Raw genomic sequence first — 17709 nt, 5'->3', positions numbered from 1 at the left:
TCTATTTCCTATCTGGGCATGTGTCTCTACTGGGTCCAGTCCACTATGTAGAGAACTCTATTTCCTATCTGGGCATGTGTCTCTACTGGGTCCAGTCCACTATGTAGAGAACTCTCTATTTCCTATCTGGGCATGTGTGTCTACTGGGTCCAGTCCACTATGTAGAGAACTCTCTATTTCCTATCTGGGCATGTGTCTCTACTGGGTCCAGTCCACTATGTAGAGAACTCTCTATTTCCTATCTGGGCATGTGTCTCTACTGGGTCCAGTCCACTATGTAGAGAACTCTCTATTTCCTATCTGTGCATGTGTCTCTACTGGGTCCAGTCCACTATGTAGAGAACTCTCTATTTCCTATCTGGGCATGTGTCTCTACTGGGTCCAGTCCACTATGTAGAGAACTCTCTATTTCCTATCTGGGCATGTGTCTCTACTGGGTCCAGTCCACTATGTAGAGAACTCTCTATTTCCTATCTGGGCATGTGTCTCTACTGGGTCCAGTCCACTATGTAGAGAACTCTCTATTTCCTATCTGGGCATGTGTCTCTACTGGGTCCAGTCCACTATGTGCCCAGTAGAGAGCTCTCTATTTCCTATCTGGGCATGTGTCTCTACTGGGTCCAGTCCACTATGTAGAGAACTCTCTATTTCCTATCTGGGCATGTGTCTCTACTGGGTCCAGTCCACTATGTAGAGAACTCTCTATTTCCTATCTGGGCATGTGTCTCTACTGGGTCCAGTCCACTATGTAGAGAACTCTCTATTTCCTATCTGGGCATGTGTCTCTACTGGGTCCAGTCCACTATGTAGAGAACTCTCTATTTCCTATCTGGGCATGTGTCTCTACTGGGTCCAGTCCACTATGTAGAGAACTCTCTATTTCCTATCTGGGCATGTGTCTCTACTGGGTCCAGTCCACTATGTAGAGAACTCTCTATTTCCTATCTGGGCATGTGTCTCTACTGGGTCCAGTCCACTATGTAGAGAACTCTCTATTTCCTATCTGGGCATGTGTCTCTACTGGGTCCAGTCCACTATGTAGAGAACTCTCTATTTCCTATCTGGGCATGTGTCTCTACTGGGTCCAGTCCACTATGTAGAGAACTCTCTATTTCCTATCTGGGCATGTGTCTCTACTGGGTCCAGTCCACTATATAGAGAACTCTCTATTTCCTATCTGGGCATGTGTCTCTACTGGGTCCAGTCCACTATGTAGAGAACTCTCTATTTCCTATCTGGGCATGTGTCTCTACTGGGTCCAGTCCACTATGTAGAGAACTCTCTATTTCCTATCTGGGCATGTGTCTCTACTGGGTCCAGTCCACTATGTAGAGAACTCTCTATTTCCTATCTGGGCATGTGTCTCTACTGGGTCCAGTCCACTATCTACTGGGTCCAGTAGAGAACTCTCTATTTCCTATCTGGGCATGTGTCTCTACTGGGTCCAGTCCACTATGTAGAGAACTCTCTATTTCCTATCTGGGCATGTGTCTCTACTGGGTCCAGTCCACTATGTAGAGAACTCTCTATTTCCTATCTGGGCATGTGTCTCTACTGGGTCCAGTCCACTATGTAGAGAACTCTCTATTTCCTATCTGGGCATGTGTCTCTACTGGGTCCAGTCCACTATATAGAGAACTCTCTATTTCCTATCTGGGCATGTGTGTCTACTGGGTCCAGTCCACTATGTAGAGAGCTCTCTATTTCCTATCTGGGCATGTGTCTCTACTGGGTCCAGTCCACTATGTAGAGAACTCTCTATTTCCTATCTGGGCATGTGTCTCTACTGGGTCCAGTCCACTATATAGAGAACTCTATTTCCTATCTGGGCATGTGTCTCTACTGGGTCCAGTCCACTATGTAGAGAGCTCTCTGTGTCTCTTTCCTATCTGGGCATGTGTCTCTACTGGGTCCAGTCCACTATGTAGAGAACTCTCTATTTCCTATCTGGGCATGTGTCTCTACTGGGTCCAGTCCACTATGTAGAGAACTCTCTATTTCCTATCTGGGCATGTGTCTCTACTGGGTCCAGTCCACTATGTAGAGAACTCTCTATTTCCTATCTGGGCATGTGTCACTACTGGGTCCAGTCCACTATGTAGAGAACTCTCTATTTCCTATCTGGGCATGTGTCTCTACTGGGTCCAGTCCACTATGTAGAGAACTCTCTATTTCCTATCTGGGCATGTGTCTCTACTGGGTCCAGTCCACTATGTAGAGAACTCTCTATTTCCTATCTGGGCATGTGTGTCTACTGGGTCCAGTCCACTATGTAGAGAACTCTCTATTTCCTATCTGGGCATGTGTCTCTACTGGGTCCAGTCCACTATATAGAGAACTCTCTATTTCCTATCTGGGCATGTGTCTCTACTGGGTCCAGTCCACTATGTAGAGAACTCTCTATTTCCTATCTGGGCATGTGTCTCTACTGGGTCCAGTCCACTATGTAGAGAACTCTCTATTTCCTATCTGGGCATGTGTCTCTACTGGGTCCAGTCCACTATATAGAGAACTCTCTATTTCCTATCTGGGCATGTGTCTCTACTGGGTCCAGTCCACTATGTAGAGAACTCTCTATTTCCTATCTGGGCATGTGTCTCTACTGGGTCCAGTCCACTATGTAGAGAACTCTCTATTTCCTATCTGGGCATGTGTCTCTACTGGGTCCAGTCCACTATGTAGAGAACTCTCTATTTCCTATCTGGGCATGTGTCTCTACTGGGTCCAGTCCACTATGTAGAGAACTCTCTATTTCCTATCTGGGCATGTGTCTCTACTGGGTCCAGTCCACTATGTAGAGAACTCTCTATTTCCTATCTGGGCATGTGTCTCTACTGGGTCCAGTCCACTATGTAGAGAACTCTCTATTTCCTATCTGGGCATGTGTCTCTACTGGGTCCAGTCCACTATGTAGAGAACTCTCTATTTCCTATCTGGGCATGTGTCTCTACTGGGTCCAGTCCACTATATAGAGAACTCTCTATTTCCTATCTGGGCATGTGTGTCTACTGGGTCCAGTCCACTATGTAGAGAGCTCTCTATTTCCTATCTGGGCATGTGTCTCTACTGGGTCCAGTCCACTATGTAGAGAACTCTCTATTTCCTATCTGGGCATGTGTCTCTACTGGGTCCAGTCCACTATATAGAGAACTCTATTTCCTATCTGGGCATGTGTCTCTACTGGGTCCAGTCCACTATGTAGAGAGCTCTCTATTTCCTATCTGGGCATGTGTCTCTACTGGGTCCAGTCCACTATGTAGAGAACTCTCTATTTCCTATCTGTGCATGTGTCTCTACTGGGTCCAGTCCACTATGTAGAGAACTCTCTATTTCCTATCTGGGCATGTGTCTCTACTGGGTCCAGTCCACTATGTAGAGAACTCTCTATTTCCTATCTGGGCATGTGTCACTACTGGGTCCAGTCCACTATGTAGAGAACTCTCTATTTCCTATCTGGGCATGTGTCTCTACTGGGTCCAGTCCACTATGTAGAGAACTCTCTATTTCCTATCTGGGCATGTGTCTCTACTGGGTCCAGTCCACTATGTAGAGAACTCTCTATTTCCTATCTGGGCATGTGTGTCTACTGGGTCCAGTCCACTATGTAGAGAACTCTCTATTTCCTATCTGGGCATGTGTCTCTACTGGGTCCAGTCCACTATATAGAGAACTCTCTATTTCCTATCTGGGCATGTGTCTCTACTGGGTCCAGTCCACTATGTAGAGAACTCTCTATTTCCTATCTGGGCATGTGTCTCTACTGGGTCCAGTCCACTATGTAGAGAACTCTCTATTTCCTATCTGGGCATGTGTCTCTACTGGGTCCAGTCCACTATGTAGAGAACTCTCTATTTCCTATCTGGGCATGTGTCTCTACTGGGTCCAGTCCACTATGTAGAGAACTCTCTATTTCCTATCTGGGCATGTGTCTCTACTGGGTCCAGTCCACTATGTAGAGAACTCTCTATTTCCTTTGTCCTCCTCTTATTGTCTTGATATATGTTTTGTTACACTATGTAAAGACAATGTTTATGCTTCATTATCCATTAGTATTTCTAAGAAATAATAACAGCTTGGAACTGTATAATGACTTGCATCCTCTTTTTATAATTTACTGGGCACATACAGTAAATGAACCATGAAGAACCATGAAGACATCGCCATTCCAGTTTATCTGAGTGAAACGCCATGGAAAGCAGAGATGCCTGCACTTCTATGATCAATTAGAACCTGTTGAATAGCATGACTGCAGCCTAGTCAACAACTAGTTACAATGACAATTGATACTGAGTACAGCAGGTCTGAATAGACAACAATGGTTACATCTTGTGAAATTATGTGATCGCTACAATATCATGTTATCAATATCATGTTATCAATATCATGTTTCTCCCTGTTCATCACCTCACGTCAAAGTCAAGTGAAGTATAATGTATCTACGTGAAATCAGAACAAACATGTTTCATTGTAATTTCAGAGTAGAAACATTTAGAAGAGGAAGCTGCAGGTCATATTTAATCTAATCTCTACAGTTGGATAAAAATGATATTTAATTTATTCAATTAGAGTTGGTAGGAGTTGTGTGGCATGCAAAGCAGTCTATGACCAACCTTGACGCTAGGTGTGTGTGTGCACAAGAAAGACTGCCCTATGCAGAGGGCTCTGACCCCAACAGCAGGGCTGGGGTCAATTCGAATTGAAGGCAGTCAATTCAGGAAGTACACTTAAATAACAATTCAAAATTGGAAAGAACTGCCTCCATTTTCAATTACTTCTGAATAAACTGAAGAGTAGAAGCTATTTATTTCCAAAGTTATAATTTATTTTATACACATTTTTAAATCACTTCCTAAATTGACTGCCTTCAATTCGAATTGACCCCAGCACTGCCCCACAGTACCCCTCATTCCAACAACTATCAATTAAGCACAATCTACTATTTCTCAGCAATGCTGCCTTAACACATCATCTCCTCACAGTGACACTACAGATGACTGTAAAGGTTTGAACTTCATGGTTGCGAGCCCTGTCCAATCCTTCACGGGTGGGATTAATTTAGGATTAACCTAAGTGTAAATCCTTCCTTCCTAAGTGTACAGGGCCCTCTTAATCCTCACTGATATCATCAAGACTGTATCCTCTTAATCTTCCAATCTCTGCTCCCTTCAATCTAATACGTCCCAAAATATCTAAGAAAGATTAGTTATCCTTTCGGTTCAGATGTAAGACATGTCAAAATAGATTCTTTGAAATGGGATCATTCGGGAAATGTGTGCTGCTGACAAGTATAGTGAAAAGTGCTATTGATACAATTTGAATTGTGAATTAATTTAGAGCTAGGTAACTGTAAGCCAGAAGCAGAATAGTACATTAGTGAGGTAAGAAGGCAAGCCAGTCTTTATAAGTGACATATTCTAGTTTTGGGACAGGGACATTTTACCTTTGGAATGACAATTATTCAGACAGGCGCTGTTTTGTTCACATTTATGAAATAGGACTGGGTTTGTTTAATCTGGATATTAATGGAATCATAACAGGTGCCAAACACATACTGTAATTCCACAAGTCAAAGAAAATATTAATTTCAAATAATAGTTATTCTACGGTTACATGTCCCTCCCAATGATTGTTGAATATTGCTGAGTCAATGAAGGCCTATACAGAAGTCAGTTGACGGACGGACGGACAGACGGACAGAGTGTGAGTACAAGAAAAGTGACACACAGAGCACATAAGGTGAGTGAGTTCAGGTTATGTTGGGGGTGGGAGCTGAGGACCGGCATTAACAGCACACAAACCCAAACCCCTCCGTCCACTCCCTCCCCTCCTACCTTGAGGAACGGTGGAGCGGGGTACGGGAGCGGTGACAACGGGGGCTGTAACAACGGAGGATCTAGTGTGGTTGAGATCCGGGGTTCACCCCCATCTTGTTTCCTAGAAACACAGAAAACACACAGAGAGAAACATGAACATCAGACAGATCAGACGATGTCCCATCCGGGGTTCACCCCCATACATCACACTGAGGTCATGAGGGGAGAGAAGAGGAATAATGTGACTGGATGCCTCAGGGTTTTAGGGTTCGTGATTTGCAGAACTTACAATGGCAACACAACACAACACAGCTATTTAGGAAACACTGTCTGCTGCATGGTGCCCATTCTGAGAAGCGTCACAATGGCGTACGGTAGGGAGGGGCAACCGGCCCTTTTGTAGGCCCGCAGACCAATATTTTTATTTTTATTTTAAAAATGAGAGTTTGAGAGTTAGAGTTATTTGGTTATTGAGAGTTAGAATAATTTGGTTGTGCATCAGCAGTCACTCAATTAGCCCATGTCAGCATTTTTATTTTAGATTGGTCAGCTAGTCTAGCGGCCAGCTATCTAAACTTGTAGAAAAGATTACTAGAAAAATTGGCATTCTACGGTTACATCTCCCTCCCAATGAGTGTTGAATATTGCTGAGTCAATGAAGGACTATACATAAGTCAGTTGACAGTGTGAGCATATAGGAAAGAGCCCAGAGAAACAGGCAGAGCAAATAGGGATTTACAGAGACACAGGTTACGTGGGGTGAGTACAGACAAACAGAAGAGACAGGGTGAGTACAGACAAACAGAAGAGACAGGGTGAGTACAGACAAACAGAAGAAAGAGACAGGGTGAGTACAGACAAACAGAAGAAAGAGACAGGGTGAGTACAGACAAACAGGACAGACAGGGTGAGTACAGACAAACAGGACAGACAGGGTGAGTACAGACAAACAGGACAGACAGGGTGAGTACAGACAAACAGGACAGACAGGGTGAGTACAGACAAACAGGACAGACAGGGTGAGTACAGACAAACAGGAGAGACAGGGTGAGTACAGACAAACAGAAGAAAGAGACAGGGTGAGTACAGACAAACAGAAGAGACAGGGTGAGTACAGACAAACAGAAGAGACAGGGTGAGTACAGACAAACAGGACAGACAGGGTGAGTACAGACAAACAGAAGAGACAGGGTGAGTACAGACAAACAGGACAGACAGGGTGAGTACAGACAAACAGAAGAGACAGGGTGAGTACAGACAAACAGAAGAGACAGACAGGGTGAGTACAGACAAACAGAAGAGACAGGGTGAGTACAGACAAACAGGACAGACAGGGTGAGTACAGACAAACAGAAGAGACAGGGTGAGTACAGACAAACAGGACAGACAGGGTGAGTACAGACAAACAGAAGAGACAGGGAGACAGGGTGAGTACAGACAAACAGAAGAGACAGGGTGAGTACAGACAAACAGGACAGACAGGGAGACAGGGTGAGTACAGACAAACAGAAGAGACAGGGTGAGTACAGACAAACAGAAGAGACAGGGTGAGTACAGACAAACAGGACAGACAGGGTGAGTACAGACAAACAGGACAGACAGGGTGAGTACAGACAAACAGAAGAGACAGGGTGAGTACAGACAAACAGGACAGACAGACGGACGGACAGACAGACGCACAGGACAGGACGAGTACAGACAGACAGTGTGATGTGAGTACAAGAAAAGTGACACACAGAGCACATAAGGTGAGTGAGTTCAAGTTATTTTGGGGGTGGGAGCTGAGGACCGGCATTAACAGCACACAAACTCAAACCCCTCCATCCATTATATCCTTCCTGTTTGGCCCTGTCCGGGGGTGTCCTCGGATGGGGCCACAGTGTCTCCTGACCCCTCCTGTCTCAGGCTACAGTATTTATGCTGCAGTAGTTTATGTGTCGGGGGGCTAGGGTCAGTTTGTTATATCTGGAGTACTTCTCCTGTCCTATTCGGTGTCCTGTGTGAATCTGGTCATTTAGAACATTTGAACATCTGGGCGTTCTCTAATTCTCTCCTTCTTTCTCTCTCTCGGGGACCTGAGCCCTAGGACCATGCCCCAGGACTACCTGACATGATGACTCCTTGCTGTCCCCAGTCCACCTGGCCGTGCTGCTGCTCCAGTTTCAACTGTTCTGCCTTATTATTATTCGACCATGCTGGTCATTTATGAACATTTGAACATCTGGGCCATGTTCTGTTATAATCTCCACCCGGCACAGCCAGAAGAGGACTGGCCACCCCACATAGCCTGATTCCTCTCTAGGTTTCTTCCTAGGTTTTGGCCTTTCTAGAGAGTTTTTCCTAGCCACCGTGCTTCTACACCTGCATTGCTTGCTGTTTGGGGTTTTAGGCTGGGTTTCTGTACAGCACTTTGAGATATCAGCTGAAGTACGAAGGGTTATATAAATAAATTTGATTTGATTTGATCCATGGTCAAATTACAAACCCGGGTGGGGCTCATTGATCATCAGTTATCATATTAAAGACTGCCAACATTTGCCTCCACCCTATGGCAAAATGTGTAGAATTTCAGGATATTAGCTGTAAAACTGCACATGTTTCTCACAGCCCCATGGCAAAATTAGAAGAATACCATGAAAATAGTTATAAAATGTCAAAAATCTTCTCTCCGCACCATGGTAAAATGTGTAAAATTGCAGAAATGCAATCTTCTTTTCACTGTCACAAGGGTGGGTGGGGGTATGGATGTGGGTACGCAGACCCATAAGCCACTGCGGCCCCTCATAATGAGTTCCGTTTTTTTGTGGCCCCCACCCCTATTAAAGTTTCCCATCCCTGGCCTATGGTGTAAAAAAGTGAACTGAGGTTGAAGAGCGATATGAAGAGATTGAGTAAACTAATCCAATATTATTCCAACCCTTCTCTTCTCTGCGTTGTCTTCCTTCCTCTGTTGTTCTGACAGGAGTATTATTACATCATAGATATATGATGACTCGGTGACTGGAGGAAAACACAGAAGCGCTAAACGATGAATTTCAATTTCTTGCAGAAACCATTCAAAAAGACTGGATATGTAAAACAAGGGAACCTTCAGACTTGTTACAGTCAACATTCTGGTGAATTCTTTGCCATTCCACCCCCCTCCCTGAGTTTGAGTTAGTCCTGATCACAATCTAACTGCACCTGAAGTGGCACAACGTGGTGTGAGAGGTTGACTGGGCTCAACCTAGAAATATCACAAAGTGTCTTGAGTGAGCCCATGTCCTTTTATTCCCGGTGTTTTGATTAAATAGTGCACGAGAACAGCGTGCCCAGGTCTCCTCTCCAAGGCCCCATCCATCACACAGCAGACAACCTCTCTGAGCGGAAATGTGATTATTCTCCAGATTGGGCTGCTTGCCCGCCACACTCCTGAGTAAATGCATTACCTTCACTTCCACCATTACACCTCCTTGTTTGCTTTTATTTACCTTGAGATAAAACCAGTACACAATGTGGAATATCTACTACGAACCTAGCTACCCAGGAAACGTAAAAATCCACAGAGGATGAGAAATAGGCTCGAACAGGTGATACTAACATTATATTCTGTAACTATATCTCTAAAAACTAGAGTTAGACCCGACTTAGCCGATTTGGGTGGCACTGTTTGTAAGGGGCACCGTGTGAGTAGTGTGGGTGAATGTTAATTATTTAGATGATCACCATGCCAAAACAAACCACTCTAACCAAAGGATGTCAGATTGTAAAGATCCTTCCTAGGTCTTCACAAACATATATGTGAACACAAATCCATTAGCGGTATGTTAACCCACTGGCATCCTAGAGCAATGACAAACTCAACAAGTCACATAGACCTACACTGATCTCGAAAAAAGAATCAGCAATATTCAAAATGCCACAATGATAAAATAAGATGAGATCTTACACCAAACAAGCACACAAAGTGTGCAAACTACTGTTGTGAATAATATCTTATTATCTCTGAGTGTGCTTTATGTGCCATTAAGCAGGAGTCTCTCTGGAGAGAAGAGTCACTTCAGGGATCCAGGGAGGACACTCAGCCACCTTCCCTGCCACAAATCTCTCTACTCACCGTCTCCAACCCAAGAGACTGCCTGCCTGCCACCTTCCCTGCCACACATCTCTGCCTGCCTGCCACCTTCCCTGCCACACATCTCTGCCTGCCTGCCACACATCTCTGCCTGCCTGCCACCTCTCCCTGCCACACATCTCTGCCTGCTTGCCACCTTCCCTGCCACACATCTCTGCCTGCCTGCCACCTTCCCTGCCACACATCTCTGCCTGCTTGCCACCTTCCCTGCCACACATCTCTGCCTGCCTGCCACCTTCCCTGCCACACATCTCTGCCTGCCTGCCACACATCTCTGCCTGCCTGCCACACATCTCTGCCTGCCTGCCACCTTCCCTGCCACATCTCTGCCTGCCTGCCACCTTCCCTGCCACACATCTCTGCCTGCCTGCCACCCTCCCTGCCACACATCTCTCTACTCACCGTCTCCAACCCAGGGTACAGCCTGCCTGCCTGCCACACAATGTGGGTGTTGCACTCCTCTGAAACCACTAGCCATGCCATATGTGTGTGAGACATTGAGCCACAAACACCTCAAGGCAGCATCAATGCCTTAATCAATACCAATACAGTGTAGACAGTAGTGGTCCATCGAATGTAGCCTAACTGTAATCAAAATATTGTGATTAATCAGTCAATTCAATAGGGGCGGTTTAATTTGTTGGCATGGCAATCAATAGTCTTGACATGTACTAATGAAAATACAACTTGTAGTGGTGTTCAACATGAATCAGCAAGCAGGACTGATTGACTGTAGGAACTGAAATAGACTAGAGTCCAAGCTGTCGGATGTACAACATTCACAATGCTGCGGGGGCTAACCTTGGGGACCTATAGATGTTACAGTCAGATACATTCAATAGCAAAACCAGGAGAAGCTGTGTCAGCAACACTGAACAAATACTGAACAAAAGTATAAACGCAACATGTAATGTGTTGGTCCAATGTTTCATGAGCTGAAATAAAAGAGCCCAGAAATGTTCCATACGTATTTCCCTCAAATTTTGTGCACAAATTTGTTTACACCACTGTTAGTGAGCATTTCCCCTTTGCCAAGATAATCCATCCACCTGAGAGGTGTGGCATATCAAGAAGCTTATTAAACAGCATGATAATTACACAGGTGCACCTTGTGCTGGGGACAATAAAAGACCACTCTATAATTTGCAATTTTTTCACACAACACAATGCCACAGACGTCTCAAGTTTTGAGGGAGCGTGCAATTGGCATGCTGACTGCAGGAATATCCACCAGAGCTGTTGCCAGAGAATTGAATGTTATTTCTCTACCATAAGGCGCCGCCAACATTTTAGAGAATTTGGCAGTACGTCCAACCGGGCTCACAACAAAAACGTGTAGCCACGCCATCCTGGGACCTCCAAATCCGGCTTCTTCACCTGCGGGATCGTCTGAGAGGAGAGGGACCGGGGTGCTGAGGAGTATTTCTGTCTGTAATAAAGCCCATTTGTGGGGAAAAACACATTTTGATTGGCTGGGCCTGGCTCCCCATTGGGTGGGCCTGGCTCCCAAGTAGGTGGGCCTATGTCCTCCCAGGCCCACCTATGGCTGTGCCCCTGCCCAGTCATGGGAAATCCATAGATAAGGGCCTAATGAATTTATTTACATTTACTGATTTCCTTATATGAACTGTAACTCAGCAAAATCTTTGAAATTGTTGCATGTTGCTTTTATATTTTTGTTCAGTATATTTCCCCTTTTTATTCTTCGTTATTCATGAACTGATCTGCTATATGTATAATCATCAACTCGATTTTGCTAAATATAGGAGATATTCTGTCATTTGTTGAAGGATGTTATCTAGCAAGCTTAGCAACTTTGGTAATTTCACATTTGTTTGACTGTCGTTACCAAGTTTGTACGATTTGACAACATTGAGCTTGGTGTGTCCTGAGAGCGCTCTGTGTCCAGATAGCCTACTGCTGAAATGCGCTAATAAATTGAGAAACATGATAACACTCAGCATTTATGAACAGTGATCATTGGTGGTCATTACTAAATATCAGTTTCATTAACTCTAAAATCTTTACATAGTGGTGCAGCCAAGCTGACAAGGTGGTGCAACACCCCTCTAATTTGGGGAGAACTCTGCATTAGTGACCATATCTTGGTTTTAAAGGTATTAAATGGGTATTTCCGACTTGAATGATTAATTATGCCCGGTATTGAAATTGGCCGATTTTCAGGAAAATATTAATCCCGAAGTTTCATGTTTTATTAGTTGTATGTATGGGATACGCATGGTACTGTATACATTGTCCAACTGTCTCTGAGCCTATTGGTATCAAACCTTACCTGACGGTAAGGAAGAGAACAGCTCGTGGCTGGTGTGTGGGGTCCTTGATGATGCTGCAGGACTTCCTCAGGCACCGTTTCCAGTAGATATCCTAGATGGGTGGGAGCACGGTCCCATTGATGTACTGGTCCGTCTTCACCACCCGCTGGAGGGCCCCGGTCCCATTGATGTACTGGGCTGTCTTCACAACCCGCTGGAGGGCCCCGGTCCCATTGATGTACTGGGCTGTCTTCACCACCCGCTGGAGGGCCCCGGTCCCATTGATGTACTGGGCTGTCTTCACCACCCGCTGGAGGGCCCCGGTCCCATTGATGTACTGGGCTGTCTTCACCACCCGCTGGAGGGCCCCGGTCCCATTGATGTACTGGTCCGTCTTCACCACCCGCTGGAGGGCCCCGGTCCCATTGATGTACTGGTCCGTCTTCACCACCCGCTGGAGGGCCCCGGTCCCATTGATGTACTGGTCCGTCTTCACCACCCGCTGGAGGGCCCCGGTCCCATTGATGTACTGGTCCGTCTTCACCACCCGCTGGAGGGCCCGGTCCCATTGATGTACTGGTCCGTCTTCACCACCCGCTGGAGGGCCCATTGATGTACTGGGCTGTCTTCACCACCCGCTGGAGGGCCCCGGTCCCATTGATGTACTGGGCTGTCTTCACCACCCGCTGGAGGGCCTAGGTCCCATTGATGTACTGGGCTGTCTTCACCACCCGCTGGAGGGCCTAGGTCCCAGTGATGTACTGGTCAGTCTTCCCCACCCACTGTAGGGCATAGGTCCCAGTGATGTACTGGTCCGTCTTCACCACCCGCTGGAGGGCCTGGTGGTCGCAGATGGAGCAATTCACGTACCAGGCCATTATGTAACTGGTCAGGAAGCTCTCGATGGTGCAGCGGTAGGTGAGGGTGGTGACCAGACCCAGGGCTCTGAACTTGGAGTCAGGCTTGGAGGGAACGATAGTGTTGAATGCTGAACTGAGGTCAATGAACAGCATTCTCACATAGGTGTTCCTCTTGTCCAGATGTGTTACGGCCATGTGAATAGCTATGGAAACAGCATCTTCAGTGGATACAAAGTAGATACGTCTCCTTTAAATCTTCATATTTGGTTGCATTGTAAACCAAACACGATGCAGGTTACTGTAACAATAAACATCTACTTATGTAATCATAGAAAGCATGCAAATGTTGCAGGGCTGTGGAGACAATTCCTATAATAATCTATGCAAAATCTCAAACGGCATTGAACACTGGCACCATGTACTTAAATAGTCTCAATTACAATCCAGGTCATTTGGTTGTGCTAGTAGATGAAGCACATCATTAAGTTGTTGTATAAATAAACACAATCAAAATATTTGAACTCGTTTAAATGGTTGAAACCACGGGGATGTTACATTTAGGTGACAACCAAACCAAACATCTGACACATTGCTTCTTCACTGGAATTTGGTTGTGTTTTTAAGATGGTTTAAAGCACAGTGATAACACATTGGGAATGTAACACATTTTTGACTGTCTTTTTTGAGTGTGTGAAAATAGGTTGTAATCTCATTGATAAACGTAAGCAACCAAATACTACCCACGTTGAAATGATGTGGCGTGCCCAGTGGGTCAAGTCTATTATAAGAAATGTATACGCACATATCGGCACAGTGCTGTACAAACTGCATCAGTCATCTTTTAATCAACAGACATGTCAAACATATAGGACCAGCAGATCTGAAAATGATCGCTGGTGGTTTTGGAACTGACACATCATATGACAATTCTAATCGGACATAGAACTCCTACAGTAAGACTGTGAAAACACACGCGGATATCAATACTGCTATTAGTCTGGAGGTGTGTGTGTAAACAGCACTCTCCCTCTCGGTCTTTCATTACTCCTGACAGACGTTCGAGTGAACCCCCTCTCACGTGGTACTGTAGACGTTCTCTCCATTGTAGCCAGCACGGAGGCACGGATGTTCCTGTACAGATAGATTCACTATCCCTTAGGCTAAGTCATCAAGCACAGCCCATGCAGAGATTTAAGCAGAAATAAGAAATTGAATCGCCCCCTCTTGTTAAAAGCTAATCAATGTTTAATTAGCCACTGTCTTTGTCCATGCTAAGGATCTATTAAATAATGTAAACAAGGACAATTCATCAGCCACACTACAGTATGTGGGGTGATATACCTGTTGGTAAAGTCATTATCACGTCTGCTGTGTCTGACTGACTGGTAGAGCTGCTCTCTTCATCTTACAGAGAAAGAGAGACCTTCCTGACAGACAGCAGTGAGTCTCTTGAGGAGATGAAGTTGACACCAGTGTGTCTTCAGTGGAATTCAATGAAGCCAGGCAGGCAGCTCTAGTCTGTCCTATGAGAGATCAACCGCCCAGCACAGTGAGCCCAGACACACACACGTTGGATGGACAGAGTGTGGGAGCCCAGACACACACACACACTGTGGATGGACAGGGTGTGGGAGCCCAGACACACACACACACTGTGGATGGACAGGGTGTGGGAGCCCAGACACACACACACACTGTGGATGGACAGGGTGTGGGAGCCCAGACACACACACACACACTGTGGATGGACAGGGTGGGGCCCAGACACACACACACACTGTGGATGGACAGGGTGTGGGAGCCCAGACACACACACACACTGTGGATGGACAGGGTGTGGGAGCCCAGACACACACACACTGTGGATGGACAGGGTGTGGGAGCCCAGACACACACACACACTGTGGATGGACAGGGTGTGGGAGCCCAGACACACACACACACTGTGGATGGACAGGGTGTGGATGGGATGGACAGGGTGTGGGAGCCCAGACACACACACACACTGTGGATGGACAGGGTGTGGGAGCCCAGACACGCCAGCTAGCAGACACTCTGACTCCCTGAGGAGGACAATGAGAAGGAAGAGGTGCTGGTGGGTGTGGGAGGAATTGAATTAAGACATGTCTGGTAAGGGGACTATCAGAATAGCGGAATGAAATTGTCAACTGTATAGAGTGTGTGTGTGTGTGTGTGTGTGTGTGTGTGTGTGTGTGTGTGTGTGTGTGTATGTGTGTGTTTGTGCGTAAGTGTGCATAGTTCTAATATGGATGAATAATTATTTCCCCATGACAGGAATCAGGCAGGAGGAAACTCACCGTACTGTGCAGCACTCCACACTGCCAGAGCACATAGCTAAATAACAAAATTATCTCATCAGAGCAGCGGGGGAACTCTCCTCTTTCCTCCTCATTATGAGTTGTTCAACAGAACAAAAGCATGTTGCGCATGACACATTACATACTGTATGCTCTGTGCACCTGCCTGCTGACTGCCACCTGCCATCCTGCCTGCTTCCTGCTCGCTGCGTGCCTCTACGTAAACCTCCTGCATATCAGTTTACAGGCAGCACTAAGCCACTACAGCTTCATCCCCCCCACCTCATCAATACAGCACAGATTGCCAAACAAATCCAACCTATATATTATGCTACAGAGTGAAATTAGTGGGGCATATAGTAACAGCGGTAGGTACTATCAGAGCAAACATGACGAACACAAATAAATAAGTAAGTTACTCACTCTGTGTCAGCTGTATGCAGTCTTTCTCCCAGATAAATATATCAGAGAGCAATCAAGAAGCAGATGACTAAGACACGACTCTCTCGCTCTCTCCTCCCGTCTGATCACTCTCAGTCTCAACTCTCTCCTCCCGTCTGATCACTCTCAGTCTCAACTCTCTCCCTCTGACTGCTACACACCTGCCTGACAAGTGGAGCCTCTGGGCTGTCACACCAACTTCTGCCCTGCTAGGCTGGCCGTCTTTTTCCTCCCTTTCTAGCACTCTCTCTCTAGATCTCTCATTCATCCGTTCTCTCTCTCAAAACCTCCCTCTCTTCCTCCCTCTGTGGCAGGGTGCCCCTCCCCCGCCCATGCTTGGACTGGGAGAAAGAAAGCGAGAGAAAGAGAGAGAGAGAAGCCTGCCGCTGAGAGGCTGGGCTGTTTGATGCAGGTTTGTTCTCTTCTCCTCTGCGTTCATTACACCTCACCTTAATTAAACAACATGCCTCCCTAGCTAGGACCGGTTGCTCTGGCAACCAAATCAGTTACACAGGAGAGAATAGATCTGCCCTTACCCCGACACACGGACAGACACGCAAAAAGGCACGCAAGCACACACACACACACAGGCATGCGCGCACACACACACAGGCACGCACGTACACACACACAGGCATGCACGCACACACACACACACACACAGGCGCACGCACACACACAGGAATGCACGCGCACACACACACACACAGGCATGAACGCACGCACACACACACAGAGCACAGAGTGAATCGTGAACTTCATATATTGAGTGTGGGTTTATGATGTTTCTATCATTAGTTTTCCAGTAAGAGAGAATCATTTGGATTGAGAGGATAAAAGCAGAGGAGCATTTCATGACTAATACCAGAGTAACAGTGATTACACACCTGCAATAAACAGGAAAAGCTCATATTTCTCCTGAGTCCTCCTGCCACATTCAGCTTCTAACAGACTTAATGTCCCTGGCGATGTTCTCTTCATCTAAAGCATATGTTTGTTTGTCCCCTCAGGTATGTAGAAACACTAAGTGGACTTGCCTTTACTAAAACATGTGCTCTGGAGCATAGTCATACAGGAGAAGTATGATTCATCCTACTGGTGGTGTTTGGTATGCCAGGAGAGATTACAAGGGATTTATTGAACAGTCTTTATATTTGTGTATTGTAATAATCATCTGCCATTCCTGTGTGAGGTGAATTGTTTTAATTCTCTTCCCTTGAAAAGGTGGTGTTAACATGTGAACTAAAAATGTAATACATGTCAAAATATGGTTTCACATTAAATTTACATCTAGTTCACGTTTGAAAATGGGATTTTCACGTCAAACTGCAAATTTCACATACGTCCTTCTCTCCTCGTCTTTTTCACAAAACCCATTTTATGACAAAGCCATACCCTCTGGGCACAGACGTCAATTCAAAGTCTATCATTAATTTCAACGTCTATATTAATTTCATTGAAATGACATAGAAACAATGTTGATTCAACCAGTATGTGCCCAGTGGGTAGGTCCCTCCCTTCTGACCTTCTTCTCCAATGGGTTTTGAGAAGGAGGCGATAAGAGAGGGTCTTACGTCGATGGACTCCTCCCTTTCCCTCCCTCTCTCGCTCCCCATCTTTCCCTCTAACACCTGCTGTCCTGTCCCACTGTGTTTCCGTTTTCATTCCAGATTGACTGATCTTCGTTTCTCTTTGCTTTTTTGAGCTGTTCTTGCCATAATATGGACTTGGTCTTTTACCAAATAGGGCCATCTTCTGTATACCAACCCTACCTTGTCACACAACTGATTGGCTCAAACGCATTAAGGAGGAAAGAAATTCCACAAATTAACAAGGAACACCTGTTAATTGAAATGCATTCCAGGTGACTACCTCATGAAGCTGGTTGAG

The 17709-nt window shown here is 45.8% G+C and overlaps 1 protein-coding gene across 13 annotated transcripts in view; it reads right to left on the bottom strand.

Annotated features, from left to right (window-relative positions):
- LOC112221920 (rap1 GTPase-activating protein 1) overlaps window positions 1-17709 on the bottom strand; it is a 113681-nt gene that overhangs the window by 28885 nt on the left and 67087 nt on the right. For 12 of the 13 annotated variants that reach the window (XM_042303841.1, XM_042303830.1, XM_042303832.1 and 9 more), the window contains one exon: window positions 5832-5934. Coding sequence is in view for 11 of the 13 variants with exons in the window: in XM_042303830.1 (XP_042159764.1) it covers window positions 5832-5934 (103 nt within the window). In the remaining 2 variants the exon portion in view is untranslated. Of the gene's footprint in view, window positions 1-5831; window positions 5935-15801; window positions 16214-17709 lie in introns of those variants that run through there. The other variant, XM_042303839.1, reaches the window with a different exon arrangement.

This window comes from Oncorhynchus tshawytscha, linkage group LG22, assembly GCF_018296145.1.
Source record: "Oncorhynchus tshawytscha isolate Ot180627B linkage group LG22, Otsh_v2.0, whole genome shotgun sequence".
Taxonomy (NCBI): domain Eukaryota; kingdom Metazoa; phylum Chordata; class Actinopteri; order Salmoniformes; family Salmonidae; genus Oncorhynchus; species Oncorhynchus tshawytscha.
This window is presented reverse-complemented; position numbering and strand designations above follow the sequence as displayed.